Below are 25,021 nucleotides of genomic sequence, written 5' to 3'. Positions count from 1 at the left end.
CGCTTTTCGTAAAATACCCCCTCTACTGCAGGCTCATTACCTTTCTAATTGAGTCCTCGCACCTGAATTTCCCTGGTGCTTATCCTCTGAATCGATAACATCTGCAATCTCGTATCTTATCTCCTAGGGGCTGTCCACACCCACAGCTGTCACCTTCTGCTAAATTGTCCAATTGTCGCCCAGTTAGGCGGCTCTGCCGACCTGCCTGTTTATTCATTACATTAAATCACCCGGCCACCTCCTCCTTTTGGGCGCCTGTGCAAAGGCAATTAAATGTAATTAAACGTAAGATTAACTCTAATTATAATAAATTAAATGCGACGTCGTTTCGAATGAAGCGCGTACTCAAACGGGCCAAGGCAAATATCAAAAATGCAATTAAAAATTAACAATTTGTTGTGCTGCAAAAAGAGATCATGAATTAAACAAAGCGACGGAGATAAAACGCGAACGGTGCGTCTAAAAAAAAAGTGAAATCCGCGCTGATTAAGGCCCCGATTAAGGCCGGCATTCCCACGACCAGAATCAAAATCGGAACCGGAATCAATATCAAAATGAGAATCAGTATCAGAGTCTGAAACCAGACCCGTTGACCAGACCAATTCCATTTGCATAATCAATGCATATTTGGATGCGGCTATAAATTAACAAATAGAATTTAATTGCATACTTTTGAAGGCGACGGCGGCGCGTACACAAATTAATAATTCATTAATGCGCATTAATTGTTACGCTGCAGCAGCAACTGAAAGCTGAAACTGCCGCAGAAAATTGGAAATAAATGCATATGCTCATTGGCCGTTGGATAAGTCCATTTCCCACACGAACAGTCTCTATAATCGCCTCAATGCTGGCAAATTAATTGCGGCCTTTGTTTAATCAGACTAAAATAGCGCATTTATGCCAGCAACGTTTATATTTATTGCGATTTTATTTCGAAGTGCATCAGGACACAACTCTTCTCGTCCCGCTTTCGGTCATTTAAATTGCTACCTTTGTTGAGTGCTGCGGTCAGCGAGTCGTTGTTTTTTGTTGCTGCCTTTGTTGACGCCACCGTGCACATGACATGCATTTATTAAACGCCGCCCACAAAAAGAAGTCCACCGCCGAGGAACCAGCATCAGCAGCAGTAGAGAGGGGTTAGGGGGTTGGCGAAATAATTGTGGGAAAATAAATATTGTATGGGTCCGCTTTTGTCCCAGCCCTGGGAGGCGTCTTCGTGTTGGCCAGATTGCTATAATTGTGTAATTGTGACACACACGCAAATTATGGCCGTTCGCTTTATTTAACCAGCCGCTAATGGAATTGTGATGGAAAGTGCCAGCCAACACAATGCCATTTTCCCACAGAGAGCGGCCATTGTGTTACAAAAGGAAATTCGTTCATGTCTAACACACACCTCTCCCCCAACATATTTTACATATAATTATTCTTTCTCAGATTGTTAACTTAACTTAAATACTTATATTTTTTTTAGAAACTCAGAAAATTTTTTATCGTAAATTTTTGGAAAAATAAAAATAGAACTTCTAATTTTTTGCTTAAATTGTGATCCTCAAAGTTTTGGAGCATATCTTTTTATAATTTTTCGAAAAATAAGCTCTAAGCTTATATTTTTTGTCTAAATAATAATCAATACAACTTACAGATATTTATTTGCTTTTTATCCTACTAATTTATTTTCTCCACTAAAATTATTGAATTACAAATTTTAAATTGAACTTGCAATAAGTAATTGTGCACAAGCTTGTGGTAAAACCTGGCAATAAAACGAATCTATGTGGACCGGCACCTTTTAATTTGAGCCCTCGGGTTAAGTGAAAGAACGCTGCCCACTTAACGCAGCACAAAACAATCAAGGCAGACTCATAGGAGCAAGGAGCCGGCAGTATGGAGGCGGTCGAGGGAAAGCGGGGATGCCGAGGTAAAGGGGAATCCTGAGATCCATTGACAGGATGCCCTGCCTCATGCATGCAGTCAGCGGCCGGGAAAAGCGTTCCATGAATTCAATCAATTTTAATGCAATTTAAATTGCATTCTCCTGTGAAAACACACAATGCACCGCCGTCTACACATGTGCGAGACAACCACAATGCACCCACGCAGACGGAAAGAGAGGGGGATAGAGCCGAAGAAAGAGACGGGAGATGGCAGACTAACAGACGTGTGTGCGCACATTATGCTGCCAGCGGAAAGGAGGCATCGCCTTGCGTTAATTGGTGGTCATGCTTCTGGCCGTGCAAAGGATACGGATAGCCAGGACCTATCGCCATGCAATCCTGGCATTCAAGACCACAACTGCCGTCGTCTTCGTGCGCGGCAGACGTTTATATTGTTTTAAATGCCACGCATTCATCGTTTGCCCCTTGTCGCTTCGACTGCACAGAATACGAAAGCACAATAAAAAAGGATGGTATTTCTTCTATCTTGTGAAGAGAAATACCCTAACATTATGACAATTTTTCTATTAATTAAAAAGAGTCTTTAAGTTAAATTTACTAACTTGAATAGCTACAATTCTAAAAAAATTCTTTATATTAATTTTAAAAATATGCTTTCATTCAATTCAAAAAGATTATGACAAAACAAAATATGATTTTGTTATCTTTTTGTTTTTTATATTTGTCTTTTAACTGAAAACTCTTCACAAATCGCCATTACTTGCCTCTAGAAAAGGGTATGACATCGGGCCAGGACAAGAGAACTGTTGCATATCCAAAGGTGTCGGAACACGACATGCAATTATACGCAGCCACGACCGTTGTCAGAGCCAGTCTGCCAGTCCCAGCCACTCGAATTGCAATGCACATCGGGCTACAATCATTCAATTTTCAACTGGCACTTAACCAAATACTTGACCCTGGTAACCATCACCGATTTTTTGCATTGGTGAGCTGTCCCAATCGGTATCGAATTTGAATCTGAGTGGTAACGGCAATCACAGCCGAAATCGAAACTCGATTTTCGAAAATAACAACTGAGCTGGTAATGATGATAAGGGCAGTTGGTCGAAAAAAAGCTTATTTTGTTAATTTTTCACAGGAAAAAACCCCAATAATTATCTGAATGAATTTGATTTGAATAATATATTTTTAATAAACTTTAAGTATCTACAGCTTTAAATATATTGATAGCTTTTTAAGTTATTGTTTCAGAGATTCAATTTGTTGTCCAAATTATTGTATAATGTTATTTCAACGGATTTAAAGCAGTCTATAAAACAAAGACAATATTTTAATTTCATTAAGTCTATTTTACTTTATATTTGTATAAAATAATTTCAGTTTCTCCAACCCTTGAACCGATAATTTGAAAAGGCTTACGGCCTTGTCTAAATAATAAAAGAAAATTATTTATTTAAGCCGGACAGGTCACTAACGCTAAACCATCGCAAACATGCGTGCAAGTGAAAGATAATCAATAGCACTCCCTTCAATTGATTTGGATATTAATACGGCTATATAGTATTCCCGCCTATTGCTTTGCAGCCGCATTGTTGTGTTGAATTTTTTATGAGGTATTGCAAACCGCGAACGGGCATTATGCCAGTGAATTGCTCATTATCGCATTTGGTTTGGTTTGTCTCTGGCATTTGAATGGTTTTTCAGAAATCCCTTTTTAATGTTTGCGCAATCCCTTTTAATGCGCACAATTAATTCCGTTATGCTTTGTCGCCTTTGACACGCCGCTAACCCCGCGCCGCATCATTCGTGTAACAATTTGCTAAAATGTCGGGGCTTAGAGCATTATTCGCAATGGGTTAGCCTAACGCCGCTTTAAAATCCTCGCATTGCATAATTATGACCGACTCACATCGGCCTTCGTTTTGCGGCAATTTTCGCGAATTTCCATACAGGCTAACGTAATTAAAATTATTTTAATTTCACACAAACACATAAGCATACGCACGCGGAGATAGGGCTGCAGGAAAACATTGAAATTTAATTTTCATCTAAGCTCGGCCTACGTTCTGCATCGAAAAACTATCAACAAATTGTCAGGCTTTTCATATATTTGCTGATTTTATTTGCCATTTTTGGCGGCATGGTCGACAAAATGTCCGTTCCCATGTTTACACCAAAACGTGTCCAAAAAAGTTGTAAATTTTATTCCACCATTAATGGTCTGCCTTGGGGTTGAGTTGGTTTAGATAAGGTCCAATAAATAACAAATAGACTTTGGTTGGATTTCGAAAAAAGGGTATTTAGTAAGGCATGGGGTTGATAAATAAGTACCGACTTAAGAAATTATTATTTGAAACAAATTTTACAACATACCTTTGTTGCTTTTTACTTAATCATGAATCTTGTATAAGCGTTTAATTTTAAACGCGACCATGCAACACCAGCTAAGCAATAGTAATGATAATATTGTGTCTGTTTTGGCCATCATTTATTTATTATTCTATCTCTTTTTATTCGACGTACTTATTTAAATATGTGCATAACTTCTAGACAGATGCACCCCGAGCACCTGCAGCATCCTTGAAAACAAAAACACAAACAAAAATAAAGAAAGCCGAAAATATAAAAGTATAAAAAAGATGCCAACGTACAAAAGCATTTTTTCCGAGCTCTGCTCTCCGCTTCTGACTGCATATTTCATAGCAAAACGAGAAGGAAATCTAGCAGGTACAAAAAGTGGAGAAAAAATAAAAATGCTAAACAAAGAAAATAAAAGCAAACGGCGAGCTATACAAAAAATGGGCGCAAGGCAAAACTAAAAGCCAAAAGAAAATGCCGCGCTTTGGCCAAGAGTGTAGAGGGCTGGGGGCTGGGGGCAAGGGTCTCGGAGAGGGGTTCGGTTCGCATTATTTTGTATTACAGCGTCCCCTGCACATTCAGAAGTGGCTGCTGCGACCGGACCCCCCGCTCAGCTTGTATTGCAATTTTTCAATTTCAAAAACAATTTTGCTCTGCCAACATACGTGTGGTCAAAGATAAGCTCCGTAAATATATATAACAAAACAACCCAAATGAATACGGCCAGTGAGCCGGGCTATATAAAAAAAACGGAGCCCGCCATAAAAACCAAAAAGCGGCAGCCAAACCAAAGCTAACCGCAGCTCAAGCAGCTATAGCAGCAGCTCAAAACTGGCCAAAGCCAGAAAGGCGGTCAGCAGAAAAACAGCACCATTCGAAATACCAAAAATAAAAATAAAAATGCTATATGGGGTCTGGTTTTGTGTGGGCGAGTGTCAGCTTGGCACACAGCGGGAAATTGCACAAAAATGAATTGTGTTGTGCAGCATTTAGTGGTGAAATATAAGTGACCTGCTGGGCGGGACACCCAAATACAGGGGCTCTTTCAGGGGAACTCGATCGAATAGGGGCTTCTGCCACTGCAGTGCACGGCCAGGCTTCTTCTTTCGCATTGTTGGCGGATTGATTGAATTTGCCTTGCATCTGCAAGCTTAAACTGTGCAAAGTCACAATAAGAGAATTTTATTTGGACTTTAAAAATAATGTTTAAGAACACAAGACAATAGCAACCTTTGTTTAAAAAATTAATATAATATCAATTAAAGCTTATGGTTTTAATCTTTCAATTATTATTTAATTTTAGTAAAATTAAAATTTATTGTAATAATAACACAAGCACATAGTTTATAATCTTTCTATAAATATAAGAATATTATGTAAGCATAAACTATATTAAATTGCTGCCAAGTTGAATAGGCAACGCCAGTCAGTCAATGTATGAAAATCAATTTGCTGTGCACACAAATCATGAAAATCAATGCCAATGCAGCAGCAAGAAGCGATAGCAATTACTGCAGTAGCAGATGTTGCTGCTGTTGCTGTTTGTCGCTGCTGTTGCTGCTGCTAGTGTTGCTGATGTTGCTCCTGTTGAGTCCTTTGACCACATGAACAAAGGAGCTTGCCAAGTTCTCAAGTGCATTAATGTTCTGATTTGCGGTTAGCGCAATGCGTCGGATTTATAACGGGCGATGAAACGATGCAATAGAAACTGAAGCAGTACTATGGCAGGCCTATAACTTTTGAACTGACTATTGCGTGTTAGGTTTCAAACTTGGCTGAAGCCAAGAAGATGTGTAGCTTATGGTAAGATTGATTGCCGTAGGGACAGCGCTGACTTACTTGTATACTTAACTTTATTTGTTTAAGGTTGAAGATTAAATACCTTTCTTTCAATCTATTGCGGAAATTGGGTTGGTAAGACATCGATAGTGTGCACTATCAATAGTTTTGACTACTGTTCAGCTCTGAAAATATAATACTACATAACAATAAATCAAATTTAAAGTTCTTATTTTTACTGATTAACAAAGCAAATTGTAACGAATTCATATTTTCATTAACTTCAAATATATATTATAATTGTCCTATAACGCTTCCCCATGGTCTGCAGGCCAACTATCTTACAAAGTTTGTTTTTTAAATTCTTAGCCTGAAAGTTGAAAATTCTAGCAAGTTCCCAGAAATATACCATTAGATTTGCAATATTGTTCGACTATCGATATTATCGATGGTGTTATCGATTGTTTTTCCAACCAAAATCTTTTGTGCCTTCAATTTAAAACAAAACCAGGATTGATTAATTCGAAACTACTCTTACTTTTTTGTTGGAGCGCAACAAATGTTCTAAGCCGTTGGTGGGTAAGTGCATCAGCCATTGGCGGAAATCGAATTCATTTGGGGCTTTTGCCGTCCTGCGGCAACGGTGCGTATGTGCAATGTGGCTTTGGCAGCGCCAAGGAAATTGACAAAAACAGGGAAGCAGTCGGCTCCCAAAGGCACTCAGCGGTTGTGGCAGCAGCAATAACACAAAACCGCAAGTCTCTAAGCCGCTATAACATTTCTCAAACGCAGCCAAATGGGTTGTGGGTCGAGGGCTTGAGGGGTGAAAGTGTAGACAATCGGGGCATCGAAACCGGCGTAAGCCGCTAACAGAAGCAGCTGCAGATGTAGCTGCAACTGCAACTGCAACCACAGCCAAGCCACCCAAACCAAGCGGAGCATGGCGAAGGCAAACAAAAGCTTAGCGGGCATAAAAACAAAATGCCAAATGCGAAATGCGCCCCAGCGAAATCCAAGTCCAATTCAAGCCAGAAGCAAATCAAAGCAAATGCAACACTCAATTGCCATTATCGACGACGCTAAGGCAGTTTGGCTAAGGGTTGCCTTGGAAAACAGAAATGAAAATACCCCAATGAAATTGTAACTGCTTTCAGCCCAAGGATCTCCGATATTGCTGGCTTTCCCTGCCTGGATTTTGATATTGAAAACCGCTTAATGGAGTGCAACTTATTGCATGTGCACTGAAAAGAGACAGAGAAGTTTCGCCGACTGCAAGGAGCTGTAATAAAAATTTAATGAAAACGCCCACCGGCAATCAAAATTCAATGGGCATTTGGTCAAAGGTAAAGTCTATATATAAAGGGAAAAAAAAAGTTTTGAAAAGCTTTTAAAATCAATTGGTCCAAATTCACTATGCCAAATTTTGGTTTAGAATTGATAGTCCATATTAATGGCAATGCTCCTCCAAGTTTAAGTTTTAAGAAAATTAATATAAAAGCTAGAGCAACGACGATTTTGAGCATTTTTGAAACTCAATGACAAATTATCAATTTCTTGTTTTTAAAATGTGTTAACAACATAAAGGGTCACAATTTAATTTATTTATTACAAGGAGTTGTAAGATATTGTTTAATCTGAACAAAAACAAGGAACAATATTTGTAATATTTTTATGTGTGCAGTTGGAGCAGCCTTTAGTTTGGCCATATAGTAAGCCATAATCTGGAAATCCACCGATGCTGATCACATTCTGCGCCAAAGACCCACATATTTCCAGAGAAACCACCATCAAGGATGCAGTACATACACGAGCAGCAACTCCACATGTACCATAGATGGCACCAACCTCGACCACCTGCCCCACTAAGTGAGTTGAGCAGCAAGAAGTTGCCTTTTTTGCTGTTCTTTAATTTGAAAAAATTGTCAAGCATCAAAATACTTTTAGAGCTTTTCTCAGCCCGAAGGCAGTGGAAAACAGGAGATGAAGCCCAAGTTACTTGGCCAAGTTACTTGTCAGCCGCCGCGTGCGGTGCGTGCAAATAAATCAAATAAATTATGGAAAAACCGAAGTAAAGTGTGAGAAATGGTTGCGGCTTACCCTGCCCCACCGCCACAATCCCTGGTCTACTCATATGCTTATGCTGTAACAAAAAAGAAAAAAAACATATTCATGAAAATGAAAAAACTGACTAAAAGAGTGAAAATTTCTGTTGGCGGCTGCCGCATCTGGAAAAAAGGAGTAACACCGACCATAAAAAAATAGCAGCAACATCATAATCAACAGCAAAAAAAAAATATTAATGGAGTTTTCATGTTTATAATGTCATTAGCTCACAAATGCTGCGGATGCTGTGGAAGCTTGTTTTGCTGTTGCCGTTGCTGTTTGCTCTTGCTACTCCTGCTACTGTTGCACATGTGCCGTGATTCTCTACCACATATTTTCAGTGATTTTTTCGCTCCTGCCACCACCTCCTTGGGCCGCACATCCACAACCTTTGCGCGCACACAGAGACAGCCGTAAACATGCAGCACACCCACATAGACACATCTATAAATGTGCGAACACTAATGTGCACATTATGTTGGGGCCATTATGCCGGGGTCCTGGCTCCTTCAAAGCCAAGGGGCCAGGAGCCTGAAGCCTGAAGCCTGGAACCGACTGCCCACCAGACCATGCACAATAAGTTGGTGGTTTCGGTTTTCTGGGTGGCGCCACCAGTTAGCAAGTGAAAACCCTTTAACTCATTTGTTTTGCTTAGCACAGCAGCAACAGCAGCCACTAGGGGAGCTTGTGAGTGCGAAAGGGGATGCGATTTGACTGTGTTAAACAGGAGGCGTGTGAAATAACGTTTAGCTTGACATTATGAGACAAGATTCTGGTCTAAAGAAGTGCAGAAAGTCAAAAATTTTTCTAAGCCTGTTATAAACATATCTTAAATTTATTTCAGTTATCATAATAGAGGTATTTATTGGCTTTATCGAATTGAAAAATATAACGGGTTTATGGTATGCCATAAAAAATAAACTTAACTTGAGAGGAAGCAAACTTCGACAATCCATACTTTATATACCCCTTCAAATATTTCAAAATTTAAATATTCTTTTACACTATATTTTATATATTTTTTTTATTTTTTAATTAATTAACTTATGTAATAGGGAGTGATAGTATGATGAAAGTTATCAAAAGTTGTGTTATAAAGATTCATTCAGTCAAATCACCAACACAAAACAATATTATAAATAAAATATTCAGAAAGGATATTGCATATTGACCTCTTATCGCGCCTAAAGCTATATCGTGTGCATACTGGCATTTCTTTTATTTTAGAAATCGAACTTACCTTAAGTTCATATTCTACTTCAGTATTTTATTTACATTTCCATATACATTTTTATTATTCTTCAAAATCCGTCATAGAGGGTACATGTACAACCATGTCTATCTGATCTCGCTGCTGGCCATCATAAAATTTAAGACCTGCAAAGTGCTCAATATCTCGAATGTCAGATAAAAATGATCGCAGGTCCATTTCTTTGTCGACATCAGCGTTCGGCACTACAAAGCCTTCCATAAGAGGTGCAGCACCATCGACATTCTCATCGCAAATGATGATTTTGAAAAAGTGAGTTGGTACGGCAACAGTATTCATGCCTGTTACGTGATAACGCACAGACCAGTTTCTGAAAGAAATCCTTTGTGGCATAAATAGAGGACCGGTATAAACATATACCGATCCGAATTTAAAAGCCAATTCCCTTACATAGTTCTCCAAGCGAAGCCAAATGTGATTTTTTAGTCCCCGATTAATGGGTACGATGTTGGGAAATTTGTAGGCTTCCGTAAATTTAACCATGTCGCATTTGTAGTTCTGGGGCGAGGCCAAATGACCTCCAACCCAATCGCTATTCCTATAGTCCCGCATAGTTGCACAAAATGTTGGCAATATGGAAGTATCCGTTATGTAGAGATTCGGCTTATGCAGCGTCTTAGGATCTCTGTGCTCTAAACAGTCTTTTTTAATGTGTTCGCACACCCAATGGGCAATGCGGTTGCGACGATCGTATGATAGTACAAAATTTTTATACACGCGTACTTCATCCATTCCCGGAAAGCCATACTTCATAATTCCAGCAACATGCTCCATTTCCTTTTCTAGGTTGCCTTCTCGATGCCCGGCGGAAAAACTCATGAACGCTATCTTTAATAATAATCAGTCAATATCGGTTTTCCCGGCTTTTAAGTCTGGACTCACTATTTTATTTGCCTTCGTCCTACCCCACAGTGTGAATTGCTCGAATAATGACACACTACCAATATCTGGTTGTTCAAAAGACGTTTTGGCACTAGGTGTATTTTCTCCACCACTATTCTTCGCAGTTTTATTATCAACGACGGACATATTAGTTGACCCCCAAAAAAGCTCTAGCTGAAATACAAAGGGTTTGTAACAACATAATATAATAATAAAAAGGATATGACTTACGGCCCTAAAAATGTGTGTCCGACATTGGTAAACATATGGATCAGTCACCATGATAGCCTTAATTCTTCTACAAGATATATCTTGTTGCACAAGCGCACCGAGAACAAAAAAGGTAGCTCCCGTTACAGCACAAAATGTTGCAGTTACATAACTGGACATGTTATTGTTTTGTTTTTTGTGTAGAAAACTTTAATTTTGTTATCAAAATTATGGAGTAATGAATACATTACAATACACATATTTAAATTGCAATTTTTGAACAATTATTTGTTTACTTGGGTTTTCTATATATGTTTAAATCGAACACCAAATTCTTAGATTAATATAGATAATTTTCATCACAATTTGACAATTTAAGCAAAGAAATTTCGTTTCACGCCGAAAACATATGAGTTTAAGAATATGATAAGATAACACTAGTAAATATATATATTTTGTACCGCAGCTGAAAAACAATAAAAACAAAACAATAGCAATTCAATTACGAATGATAACGAGGTGTCCTGAGGATTACTTCCTTTTTATTTTGCCAATTACATTTTTCTGCCTCTTCTATTGACATTCTCTCTGGTTTTTATGCCATATGTGATAAGCATATTTGTACTTTTACTCTCTATGCTTGTAAATATTATGAGTAATGTGAACTTAATGACTTACCACATATTTGTGTGCGAGCTGTGCTTAAGTTTAATGTATTTTAAATTTACTTCCCACGCATATTGAATGTATTTTCATTGAGCTGCGAAAGAAAGTTGTCTGCCTATAGGAAATAGAAAGGAATTTTGTGCTATTTCATGAGATAATCTGCATCCACTTTCCCCTCAAAAAACCACCTCTTTCCGCTTCCTTCCGCGACGCTTTCCTATTTTATAATGATTACATTTTCATGTTTTACAATGTTGTAATGCCTGGATATGAGTCCCAAAAGCGGCATCCTATCCTAAACGAGGTTTTTATGACGTCATTTAGGGGTTAATGTGTGTGGGTCTGCCCGTCATGGTAGATTCATTAATTTTGAGAACTTTTCGAAACTATTAACAGCAACAATCTTTCTAAGGCAGCTGTGATATTTGCGAGCTGCGGTCCCCGAGTTTTGCGATGTCAATTAACATTTTGCCGAGAATCGGCAGCGCACGAATGCATTATTAAAGAGCTCAATCAGCCTCGGCCGGAAACGGAAGTGAATTTCAAGTTTTTATTCTTACACTTCCCATGGGGAAACTTTTTCGGAAACGGGGGGAGGGAAAGTGCACGTTTACATCCGCGTTTAGTTCGCCTTTGTTTGAGACCAGCAAAGTTAGCGCATTTCATTTATTCATGCCCCCTTGACCAGGCCCAGTTTCCCATTCCCCATTCGTTGCCCTCTTCCGTACTTTCCTTTTTCTCGAAGGAAGCAGGAAGAGGCAGCATGTCGCGTCCTGTGCTAAATGTAATTTTCCGTTGTTAAATCCTGTTTTTCAAAACTTCTTTCCAAAGTGCAAAGGAAGTCAACTCGAGCAGACAACAAGCAAAACGTAACAAAACGAAAGAGGGAAAAACAAAAGGCAGACCAGCGGAACTACCAAGAAATATCAAACAGTTGGCGAGAGAAATAAATTACTTGGCACTCATCATCTCTCCAGCTCCAATATGAACAGTGGCAAATTTATTTTAAATTGGCTATGAAACAAAATTTATAGGCCGATTTGAAGAGGAAAATTAAATCACCATATAGTTTTTTTTAGTTGTCAATAAAATGGTAGGATAATTAAAAAGCTAGTTTTTATTTTGCTATGAAATGTTGATTTTTTATTGCACAGGTTATTCATTAATTTATAGATAATATACAAAAGTCAATATTTATATATAGAGATATAGATTTTTTAAATGTATTTACATTTTTTTTGAATATTTAAGGAATGAGTTTCTTAATAATTTATGCTTCATCATGCAATAAAATAAACAAGGTATCTCTCTGTTAAGTTAAAAAAACAACATTTCGTATTTACTGGTGTAAGGAAAACCCTTAAGAACTTGTTTTTGTTTTCTGTGAAAGAGAAAATCGTGCTTCTTGTATATTATAAGATATGTTTTTAAATATATTTTTCTTAATTTAGGTTTTCGTATGCTTAATACATTTTGCTTCCCAAAAAATGCCCTAGAACATTCACTGGTAAACAAAAGCTCCTCCTTTTCGAGAGTTATGGACCAACTTGATGGTAAATATTGTTCAAAGCCACGCCCAACTAATTACAACTTCTTATGTCCCGCAACACATTTACTTTAATTAAGTTATTTGCCGCGCCCATCGTGGATTAATTTTGGCCGGCCAAAATGACAAATGTACCATTAAGAACGCCTTCCGAAAAAACTTTACAGCTGCGCGGAAGCGGGTCATAGTTTTTTTTATATGTGAGAGTACATCTCCTGTCTCAGGTCTCACTCTGACCCCATGGTCTTTGTCCACTTGGCAGGAAAACAAATTTACGGCATTGCTTTTAGTTGTTCCTCGTTATTGTTGTTGCACATTTGAAATGTACATAATAATTCACACTCTCTGGGCTGCGCGAGGGGTTGGTGGGGACCACGCACAAATCTACGCCAAAAGTAAAGTCATAAGAAAATGCATAAAACATGCCCAACATTCGCCGTCAACGTCGCCAACACTTCAGCTGCCTGCCAGGCAAAAACTTTTCTCATCATCAACCACAAACAAAGGCCAAAACAATGGGAGAGCAAGTGAGACGGCGGTGAGAGCGAGAGGGGGCGAAAAGAGCCCGAAGAAAGCTAAAGCCCGAATCGGTGGACAAGGCCCAAAACATAAATTGCTGCAGGACAACAGGGAGAGAGCGTACATAGTGAACACCGGGAACAATGTCTTTGGAACATGGTGACTATTTCCTATAGCACCATGCCCAAAAAATATGCGAAGGTTCCCGAAAAATATAAAATAAGCAATAAGAAAGCCAACATAATTAACACATGTGAAGAAACTAGAACTATCTTAACTCAGATTTGTAATTTTCGTTTATTTGGATAAGAGCGAAAAACAACAATCTTAAATAAATAAATATATTTCACACAAATAAAAAAAAAATATTGGTTTTATTTATATAAAATTTAAGATTTATTTTATACTTTTTATGTATTTCGAAGTTGGAACTCCATATTTACATTCGTGACAGTGATAGATTCTTTATATATGTTCTATACATTGTGTTAATTCTAACCAAAGATTGTGTATTTTCAGTAAATTTAACTATATTTCAAAAATTGTTTTTCAAAAATTTCATTTGGCCAAAATTTATAAAAAAAAACTTTCGTTTAATTCAGCATTTCTTTGTATTTCTTCCTTCCGTGTAGACAATGGCATTGCTAGTCACCCCAAAAGGATCACCAAACACAGTCCACGCCCACTGCCACGCCCAACCGGCTAAGCCACAACAACTTTGTAGCAATTAAGCTCGGGGCCAGTTCTGGCATTGGGCCCAAAAGCAATGTGAAGCGGGGGCCGAGAGAAAATAATTTTTAATTGTGCTGCACAATGCTGTAAAATTAATTCATCTTTTTCACACTCAAATAAATTGCTGTTGACGCGACAACAACAGCTTTGGTGGCAGACCGATGGGGGAGAGGAGAGGAAGTTGTTGTCGCCTTCGTCTGCTCAAGAGCGTAAATAATTACGTTTTCTTTGTGCTGTTGCCAAAACGTTGCAATTCCTGCTGCTGCCCCTTAAACTCGAATCCTTAGCCGCCCACTTGTCCCTCATCTGCTGGCCTTTGCTTCAACCTGTCACTTGCCGGTGGCAAAACAGAACAGAACAGAAACCAAGAGAAGCAAAACAAAACTGCGAATGCAACTGCAGCTGAAAGTGCGCGACATACATGGCGCATACGTAACGTGCTGGAAGAGCAGCAATTTCTTTAATATATTTACGCCCAATGCTTGTAGCAAAACAAACAATGACGCATACAATTTATATTTAATTATGCGCAAATTAGTCTGCTCTACCCTGCGCTTACACAAACACACAAAAAACCAAAGCAGTTGGAAGGAAGTGTTGGCACATGACAAACACTCTCAACTTTTTGCCCCGTATTGCTCACTCTATGTGTATGGTATATATATAGTAAATGCGGGTTAGGGAACTGCGAGTTGAGTTGGGTTTTTGTTTACGGTTCAGTTTCGGTCGGATTTTACGCTAATTTCCCTCGCCCGTTTATTGCGGCCTTGCTGCACTTTTATTGTATTGCATGCTTCCAAGTAATTTACCGAAAACTTAATGAATATTCAGCAGTTTGGGCAAGCTAACAGTTATGAGCAGAGCTATGGCATCTCCCCTGCTCTTAATGCCGAACATAATCTATCCGTTTGAATTATTCAATTCCTATGCCCCGGCTGCTGACTGGATTTGAACACCTCAAGAGTCGGGCGGCCCGAAGGCTTCCACGTGGCAGGATTTAAAGCTCTCCGGACGATGGGCTAACTGGGAAGACGAAGAAGGAAATAAGGAAAACAAAAGATAAGCGAGGAAATAAATTGAAATACTTTAATGTGGAACTAAATAAATATGAGGTTTGCCTTACCGAATTAAGAGTTTATAAAATATGAGTAATTGGATAAGCTTAAAATAAAATTATTTTTATTTCCTTAACATTCAAAGGCATTTTAAATAAATTAGTTCTAATGAGCTCGTGTATCGATGCCCCCAAAAATGTATGAATATTTCCTGAGCGCAAATACTTTCGACAAGAATCTCTGGGGCTCCAAACTTCTTTGAACAGTGCTTCAGTCGAGAAGAGTTCTTGCCGTGAAGAGTTTCACAATTTAAGTTGAGCAAGAATCTGCACAACTTTGACAATCGAATAGTTTTGCTGGCAAAAACTTTAAAGACACACCTCTTGGGGTTGCCGCCCCCTTTTAATTTATCCCGTTTTCCTAGCCAACATTTGCACACTCATTAAATGCTGCACATCAAGTTGGTCCCCGAAGCCCGCACAATTTATGGCGGCAACTGCGAGTTGCATGCCTCCGTAATTAACTTGTTGTACCCGCCTCGCATGTAGAACTGTGAGACCCGTATGGGGCGTGCAGACGGTACAGGTGGCACTGCGGTGTGGTTGACTATTATTAGGTGCCCCGAAGCGATGGAAGGAACACTGAATTTATGAATGGCACACGGTTTGGGGAAGTATTGAGGGTGGTGATGCAAATGCTTAGCACGAAGTTGAGTTACACTGAGAATAGAACTGAAAAGTTCTATTAATACATATATTAATTAAGAAGAAATTATTCACTATTTTAAAAATGTTAAATAATTTTTACTGCGAAATGGCAAATATAATAATGCATTTAATAGTTGCAAAATTTTCTTGATCAAGAACAAGAAGTACTCATCATAATATATTATAATATTAATTTGTTATTATTATGCAAATAAGTTTATGATTTATTATATTTACATTAGTTATTTTATTAAATATTTTAAAACGGGTTTTAAAGTGTAGTGGAGGCTATTGTTATTTGATTCTTTCCTGAGGATTCTCTCCTCCTACCACTGTGACTGAAATTCGCCAACTGTCGGTGACAAGCAAAGGAAATACTACATCGTTGGAAAACCGCGTCAAACAACAGCTTCTGAAAGAGGAGCGACGAGAGGCGAAAATGGAGAAAGGAGAAAGGTGAAAGGAGAAGGGAGAAGGGAAGAGGGGGACAGACAGGGGTTTCCGTTGAGGTCGCTGCATGCATGTGAATTGCTGAATTGGGTGCGCCTCCTCTTATAAACAACAATAGCAGCAACAAGCCCAACCAACTGCAAATTGTCGCGACTACAAAACGCTTGAAATGTCTGTGACCTCTAATGGGGGTTATAAAGGGGTGGAGAGCATCAAAGGCGCAACACCTTCGCAGACGAGTCCTTTGGGTATTTTGGTCTCAAATTGTTTAAGTCGTCAGACGCATTATACAAATGAGAAAATGAATTAAATAAATGCACATTGTTCATATTTTAGCTTTGACTAAGGTCAACCATACGTGAAAGGGCAATGCTCTACTTAAAGCACATTTTAAATAGAACATAATGACACACTCCGCATAGGTTCGTAGTGTTGACGATAGTAAATTAAATTTTTAGTAGAATACAAGCACATTCAAAACAACCGAGAGCTTGACCTGCAATTAATTGATGCACATAAATCAACCGCCAATGGCAAAAAAAAAACCGTATAATATTTTTACTTCCCACCCAAAATACAAACACACACAAACACGTAGATACTCACACAATTCCATACATTAAGCCTTGAATAGCGACAAACTGAAGTTCAACTAATACTGATTTATTTATATATTTATGTAATGGCATAAATGTTATCGCTAGCAAACAATACAAAAGCCTGACAAGGACGAGGGACGAGGAAAATGGGAACTAGCCAAAGAACCCTCGCAAATGGTCATTTATAACGATTGCCATGGGTTACGGCATGGGAAAGGGGAACAAAGCATTACATAATAATAAAATAAACTGAGACTGGCAAGGGCTGCACTCAACAAAATATTACACTTAATAAAGGATTCATTAGGCAGTAAAAAAAACTTTTTAAATACATACACGTTTTAATTTTTGTAGGATCTTCTGGTTAAAATTTAAAGAAGTGGTTTGTTAACTTATCATCAGCCGTTGTTCTTTGTCTTATTATAAGATGCCACTTAAATTAACTAAAAACATAAATGAACTTTTTACTTTAACTGGGTAATTATTTAAAAGATAAATATCTACTTTAAAGTTAGATTATTATAGTTCCGTCATTTGTTTTTAGTCATACTTTAAATGTTAAAAATCTGTTCATATTTCAAAAAAAGGTATTTTTTATCTTATTGCCTCTAATATAATTAGTGGATTTGGTGTCCAGTGTTTCTATACAATAATAGTTCCCCCCTTTTTTTTGTATACTTGACACTTTATCCTATGCTCTCAATGCCATTAAGTCCCCCTTTCACTTTACATGTTGCATCATTTAATATTTGAACGCTTTATCTGAAGCAGGACCACTGCGATTCTTTCCATGCGCCGACTGGAGTATTTATCATCAATCAACGCACGGCCTGCTGCACACACAGATGTACAGACTCTCTCTTACACATATGTCCGCTTATGACTTTTGGCCAAAACGGAGGAAAGCTGCGCATCTTCAACTGGACTCTAGCTGGAGCTGATTGATGAATCGCAGATGTAAATTAATTTGCTGATGTTTTGTTCAATTTCGTTTCAGTCTTGTCAGAGTTGTTTGCACCAACTGTCTGTGCCATTCGTGTGAGGTGTGTGTATCTGTGTTTGGTACTGGGATATTTAGATACCCACACGCAGAGGATTTCAGCAATGGCTGGCATTTGTAAGCCGCTTAATTGCTTTATTTCGCCGTCTTTGAATGGCTCTTCCTTACTGCCCTGGTCTCCCATTTTTACTGCCCATTCCTTGCCATTCTGCATTTCCCATCTAACGATTTCTCCAATTGGCTTTTCCCTGAATTTTAGCTAGATCCTACTTTGCCAAAAGATTCTCCCTTTTTTGTCGAGCCTGCTAACTGGGCAAGGTTTTTATTTTTACTCCACAAAGAAGACTTCTAAAATAATCAATAAATCCAAAATATAGAATATCTTTATTTTAAGCAAACATATTTAAATCTAATTAATAAATGTATATCCTATCGACATCTACTTGTCGGCATCTATTTACTTTTTGTTAAAGAAAATCTTTAAATTAATAAACAGCAAAGCTTTTGTCGATTTGTACAAAAAATAATTTTGTAATATAACAATACTTTTCTACAAATGCTTTTTGACCATGGGCATTTCCCAGTCGACTCCTTCATTAGCTGGTTCGTCTCAGCTTGTTATTTATTTGCCCTCTCCCTTTGATATATTGAAAAGCATTTTCCGCTACACAGTACAATTGCAAAAGAATGTGGCAAGCTCATAAGCCCGTGTGTGGCCCGAAGGATAAGTGTCCTGGGCACGCACTCCACCCCAGTTTCTCGTCGCAAGCCAACCCAATCCGCATGGGCTCGTTGGTTTGTTTTATGGTACATTTAAGTTAATATGATTTACATTCGCCTGCGGATGTCAAAGGCAACTGGGGAACGGAGGCAACGAGTTGCCATTAAAGATCAATCAAAAGCGTTTATCCTTGATTATTTGTCATTATCCTTTTTGCGGCAACAAAGCAAAACCGAGCGAACAAAGCCAGCAACATCGACGGCTTAAACTGTAACCGAGTGTGTAGGCTTGCGATTCAGCGAGTCCCTTATTTATTTTGTACATTTCAAATGCCTGCTAATGCCAATGCCAATGCCAACCAAAGGCCCATTCGAAATCCAAAATCCCCTTCCCCGCAAAGCAAGAGAGTGATAAATGACATTAATCCGCCATGTTCAGCGTTTCAAGTGGCAAAACCGCAAAAAAGCATAAAAACTTGCTGCCAGCCCACAGTCGCCAGTGGACCTCTCATGCTGAAACTATATTTGTTTCGTTAATAGTCCTACTCAACTCATCGGAACTCACAGTCGCGCCGGCTGATAAGACAAGTGGCTTTGTTGCTTGATATATAGACACAGGTGCGAGTGGCGAACACTGGGCATTCACTCAGTCAGTCAGTCAGGCTACGATTAATATTCATTAGGTTGAAGGCCTACGAAATTCCTATTGAAGCCAAGGATCTACCACGGAAAGAGATAAGAACACACAAACAAATATACAAAATAATAATAATATTAGATATACAAACAAACAAGAAAGAAAGCAAACTTCGGCAAGCTGAAGTTCATATACCCTTGCAGCTATTGCAAGAATTAAACATTTTTGAAAACATTAAAATTATGATTTACTTTCGTATATGTTTAAAAACATTGAAGCTATGATGATTTGCAGCTCAATTATTTGATAGTTATTTTATATATTTTTATTATTTCTAAGGGAACTATATGATATAGACGTCCGATTTTGATAAAATTTAAACCATAATTCTGAAATATTTAACCATTGCTATATGTCGAAGAACTAAACAAAAAATTAAAAAACAGAAAAGTTATAATTTTTTTCATTTATTTTTCCGATTGTTCCTATGAGAGCTATATGATATAGTCGTCCGACTTTGATGAAATTTAAACCGTAAATCGTAAATATTTAACCATTACTAAATTTCGAAGAACAAAACAAAAAAATAAAAAACAGAAAAGTTATAATTTTTTTTCATTTATTTTTCCGATTGTTCCTATGGGAGCTATATGCTATAGTCGTCCGATTTTGATGAAATTTGAACCGTAAATCGGAAATATTTAACCATTACTAAATGTCGAAGAACTAAACAAAAAATTGAAAAACAGCAAAGTTATAATTTTTTTCATTTATTTTTCCGATTGTTCCTATGGGAGCTATATGCTATAGTCGTCCGATTTTGATGAAATTTAAACCGTAAATCGGAAATATTTAACCATTACTAAATGTCGAAGAACTAAACAAAAAATTAAAAAACAGCAAAGTTATAATTTTTTTTCATTTATTTTTCCGATTGTTCCTATGGGAGCTATATGCTATAGTCGTCCGATCCGGCTCGTTCCGACTTATATACTACCTGCAATAGAAAGACAACTTTTGGGAAAGTTTCATGCAGATAGCTTTAAAACTGAGAGACTAGTTTGCATATAAACGGACGGACAGACGGACAGACGGACAGACGGACGGACAGACGGACGGACAGACGGACAGACGGACATGGCTAGATCGACTCGCCTAGTGATGCTGATCAAGAATATATATACTTTATGGGGTCGGAGATGTCTCCTTCACTGCGTTGCAAACTTCTGACTGAAATTATAATACCCTCTGCAAGGGTATAAAAATAACAGTAATCCTTCAAGAAACTACTTTCTTATAACTTTCTGAAATTAAAGAAAATAGTAAATTTTTTGCGTGTTTTTGCATTATTATCAACAAAAAGTCTTTTATCTGTTTTGCCTATTAATATTTTTAAGCATTTTTATTCTTGTTCTTCCTAAGTTACATCTCGTTTTCAACAAGTTAATAAATTACAAATAAATATTTAAATTTGTTTTCCTTTTTTTAAACTCCCAAAAACTTTTTGAAAGCACCCTCCGAAGGTGAACCCTCTTAAGCTTTCGCATCATACATCAACGTTATTAAAAGAGGAATTCCGAACAACTTATGCATACATTTAGATTGATTTCCCATAAAACCCAACCATTCTAAAGCTCACCTCTTTCAACCCCATCGACTGCACCTCAGTCGCTTTATATTCGCCATTCCATTCCATTCCGACGTCTTTGCCAGCCTTGGCAATCATTAATTTATCAATGTGCCAGCGCCTTGGGAGAGCATGAAAATTTTTGACATGGTTGCATGGCTCACGGCTCTTTTATGGGCTTTTTTATTATGATTATTTCTTTCTTTTCGCCGAGACAACAACAAAGGGGGAATCACATACGGTCGCGGCTATAATGTGCGTTGGGTGGGATTTTGGGGTTGGACTGGGACTTCTTTGGGGACTCTGGAATTGGGTTGGGCCCTGGCCTCGGGCCTTGGGACTCGGAACTCCGGACTGCTTGTTGCTTGTGGGCTGCCAAAATAAAGTCAAAAATCAAATGTTTTTGATATCGACTTTGACAGCTTCATGACAGCGCTCAATAAATTTTGATAACGTTTTTTTTCCTCGCTCCCTCCGCTTGGAAAAATTGAAAAGCCTGCGTTGAAGTCATGAAATCTCAGTCGGCTAACACAGACACACACACGCACTCAGCAGACAAGAGGCGTAAAAAAGCAAACAAACTTTCGCCCCAAACTTGCTGACAGGTGTAGTCTGGCATCCTGAGAGTTCTATGTGGGCTTTTGTTGTCTAAGCCTTTTGGTTTTTATTGGGGTACAAGAACGCGTAATTGCTTAGTGGCAAATGACACTGAATAATAAACAAGGCCGGGCTGCTCCACCCAAGAGGCGATTGCGAGGCTGTTTATGAGCAATTAATATGCTTGCTCAGGAGTCTGCCAACTGTCTAATCAAGGACAAGTTGTGCACTCCGCTGCCGGTTGCCTTCAGTTCGAAGAAGCTTTCACATCTTAAAGGAGATTTAGAGATGATTGGGTAAAACTAATTTCCTTAATCTTAATGATAAGTTAAATTAGACGATTATAAGATAAATAGTAGAGAAGAAGTTCACTGACTGCTGAATCAAGTTTAACATAAATGCCTTAAACAAATGAAAAAAACAATAACATGATGGCTCATTTATAAAAATCCTTTTATTCTTTCAATCGCAGTACCTATTGATTTCCTAGGCACCATTAAAAAAGCCCACCCAATCATGTTCTGCCTGAATTACCGCCTCCCTATCTGTGATAATTACCCAATTACATTTCAATCGAAATCCAAAAATCAGGCATCAAATAGAACCTCGGGTTCTCCAGCCCCCACAGCACCTATCTTCTTGTGTTCATCGCATTGAATGCCATAAAAAGGAGATGGAAGCGCAGCCGAAAGCAAAACCAATCAAATGCCAGACATCAACTTGAAATCCAAACATTAAGCCAAAGCGTGCGTAATTTTATTTATTTATTGATAATTTGCACCGCCATCACACACACACACACACGTCGAAATAAAAATCACAAGTGGGGGAACCACAAACAATTTTTACGCACATTTATCTGCTGAAGTTTTATATTTCCTGTCGGTCGTTTTTGGCATTGACACAAATCATAAACAGTGAGATTTAACTTTGATTGATGACAAATGCGTTGGATCAGGCTTTGATCAGGCCGTTAATGCATCCCCTAAAACCATCTGTGTCTAGATGGCTTCCAAACATTTAATTCTGTGCACTTGGAGGAAGTTTCGCTTATGCCTCTCAGTTTTTCCACCCACATGGCGTATGCGTAATGTGCGAAAATTTAATTTAATGGCTGTATAACGTATTTATGCAAAAATAGCTGAACGTAGAGGGTGTTACCTGTGCCAGCACGGGGAATGCCAATTTGTTTTATAAGTGCACGTCAAATTTGATCGCTTACAAATGCAGGAAGCGGAGCCCGTGCTCCATCTCCGTCTCATTTCCTTCAGCCATCTAGTGACTGTCTGTAATATGCGTACTATTTATGAATAATGTGCATGTGCCAGTGTGCTTGAGTGTATTTGTGTTTTTATTTTTATTTTTATTTTAGTTGAAAATGACAGCACGTCGTGGGAGTATTATTCACTTTGGGAGCAGCTTTTAACATGTTAAAGCTATGTCCTACTGTAGAGAACAAATTCGGCTCTTCCATTGGCTTGAAAAGCGCATAATAGAAACAAAATTGTTTTCGAATTATAACTTATGCTATTATCTCACTTATGAGTCTCAGAATCATAGTGAAATTAAAGTATATATAACTTTAAATAAAAGAATAGGTTCTAATAAGTTAAGATCAATAAAGTTATAGCAATAAAATTTCAAAACTTCAGTTTTCAAAGAATAAAAAGCATCTTAATACATTATTTTATCACTGCTGCCATTTTGTCAGTCCTTAAGCATTTCCACTTGCTCTTATGTATCTCTAAATCTTAACTTAATTGCTTGAATGCTTTTCAATTTACTCTAAAAACCGCACCGAAATTTCCACCTAACCGATTTGCAACTCTAGCCCGCATGCATTTTTCACACCTCTGTCCGTGCACTTTTGCCTGGAAAAACAAAACACGGAAGCAAAAAGAAATTGAAAGGAAAGCGGAGCTCATACAGCATATATTACGCAAAGGAAATTATTTTTTTCTCTTGCTTGCTCCCCCATCGCCAGTTCTCAAGCTCAAAATGTAATACACGTTGAAAGAGTTGACAACTCGAATGCTTTTGGGAGCCTCGCCTGTTCTGCCACCTTCGCCGGCTTCCTCAGTGGCTCCGCTTTCCGGTTCCGGCCAAGTCATTTATATGCAAGTCAAGCGTTTGGCAAACTTTATGTGAAAAATTGACGTTGGCGCAAAACACAAAGGTGCGAGGAACTCGAAACGAAACGGGGTGAAAACAGGGTGCTGAAGTAACGACAACATGCACGTGCATGCATTTAAAAATGTGCCGTGTGCGTTTTAATTTTCCCAAATAGCTAAGCATAATTTATAATACACTGAGTGGTATGGGATATCCAAAGGATCCGGTTGAGTGCCGAAAGATATCGCACACATAAGAAAAATTGTACGGCAATTACACGTGCTGGATAAACGGATGCTCCATTAAAGTTGCCAAAACATTTATGACCCCCAAAGAAACACGTTGACAGGGGCCCAAGTGCCATTGGAAGTGGGTGTGAGTGAGGGGCCAGGTGACAGGTACAAGAGTCAAATCCAGAGGCACTCGACAGCGTGTGCCGGCTATTAATCCCGCACACACTTAACCCCACAGTGCCAGCCCATGCCCATACTCTCGGCCAGCCGAAAAACCCGGCCCAGATAACACCCTCATCCACACCCACACCCCCTGCTCACCTGCCCAACTGCCCACCTGCTCATCAGGCAGCTTTTAGCAGGTCCGGCATACGGTAAATTGTGCACATTTTGACACATCATTTGACACCGGGTGTCAAACTGTGCGCCCGAGACAAAAATGAAAAGTTGTTCCTCACCCCAAGTGCTGAAACTAAAGAGACCGAGAGATATAATATAAAAGCGAGCGAGAGAGAAAAAAGGGAAGGCACACAGGGAAAAAAACAGTATTTGCTTAAAATTTGGTTAATAATTTAAATTTATAATAATAATGTTGAATAATAACAATTTACTTCTCTATAAAGAAACATAATACAGAAGTCGTTATTAACAATTATACCGTATCCAAGACAGCTCTATCAGTCATTTATTTTTCAGTCGAACTAATCTCTGTTACAATGATTATACTTTTTAATATAAATTTATCAATGTTTATAATACTTTAAGTTTTCTTGCAATTGTATTAACGTCATATTTCTAATATTTTTCGCTCCATTGTTCTCAAATACAATATTTGTATACAGTATTTGTCTTAACATATTTTCAAAATTAACTTTACTTTTGATTTGATCTGATTTAAATTTGCTCGTAAACTAACTAAAACGCTACTTAAAAACAAATAGTCGGTCTGACATCTATCACAATTTTTTATAGTGTAAAATATTTTTTATTCTTTTAATAAATAATTTGTTTGTTATATCTGAAGTGATAGAACTTCTTGGAACAGCCATTTTCCAGTGTGGCTGTAAAAAAGCTGGCCGAGGTGCAAGAGGCAAACTTATAATAAACACGCCGGCGCACGAAACCTCCAAAGGTTTAAAGCTGCTAAACCTGGCCAACGTTTTTGGGTCAGGATGGAAAGTTTTCAGCGTCGCCGGCAAAATTACATTCTGAAAATAGCTATAGTTTCTGCCCGACTCCCTACTTCGTTCATTTTTGGCAAGAATTTTAAAAGCTTTGACTCGGCCCGGTTGCCACTAAATTTCTGATGAGCAGC

General features: G+C 38.2%; 1 protein-coding gene and 1 long non-coding RNA gene across 3 annotated transcripts in view; both read right to left on the bottom strand.

Moving 5' to 3' along the window:
* LOC108147131 (endonuclease G, mitochondrial) overlaps positions 1-10,845 on the bottom strand; it is a 45,881-nt gene extending 35,036 nt beyond the window's left edge. The window contains exons 1-3 of the mRNA XM_041709264.1: positions 10,528-10,845; positions 10,297-10,470; positions 9,385-10,242 (exon numbers count right to left, since the gene is read on the bottom strand). Of these exons, the coding sequence (XP_041565198.1) occupies positions 9,439-10,242; positions 10,297-10,470; positions 10,528-10,686 (1,137 nt within the window). The 5' untranslated portion in view covers positions 10,687-10,845 and the 3' untranslated portion in view covers positions 9,385-9,438. The remainder of the gene's footprint in view (positions 1-9,384; positions 10,243-10,296; positions 10,471-10,527) is intronic.
* A 7,369-nt stretch (positions 10,846-18,214) lies between these two features.
* On the bottom strand, positions 18,215-21,280 carry LOC121467594. Of its 2 annotated transcripts, none has more exons than XR_005977653.1 (3): positions 20,777-21,280; positions 19,066-19,220; positions 18,215-19,013 (listed from the first exon to the last, which is right to left on the bottom strand). It is a non-coding gene; the product is annotated as an uncharacterized LOC121467594 (long non-coding RNA). The 2 variants fall into 2 exon arrangements; XR_005977652.1 differs by having other exon boundaries at positions 18,215-19,019; positions 20,777-21,276.
* Between the last annotated feature and the right edge of the window lie 3,741 nt (positions 21,281-25,021).

The sequence above is a fragment of the Drosophila elegans genome, unplaced genomic scaffold (assembly GCF_018152505.1).
Source record: "Drosophila elegans isolate 14027-0461.03 unplaced genomic scaffold, ASM1815250v1 contig_476, whole genome shotgun sequence".
NCBI lineage: Eukaryota > Metazoa > Arthropoda > Insecta > Diptera > Drosophilidae > Drosophila > Drosophila elegans.
The sequence above is the reverse complement of the archived record's forward strand: the minus strand, read 5'-3'. Positions and strand labels throughout refer to the sequence as shown.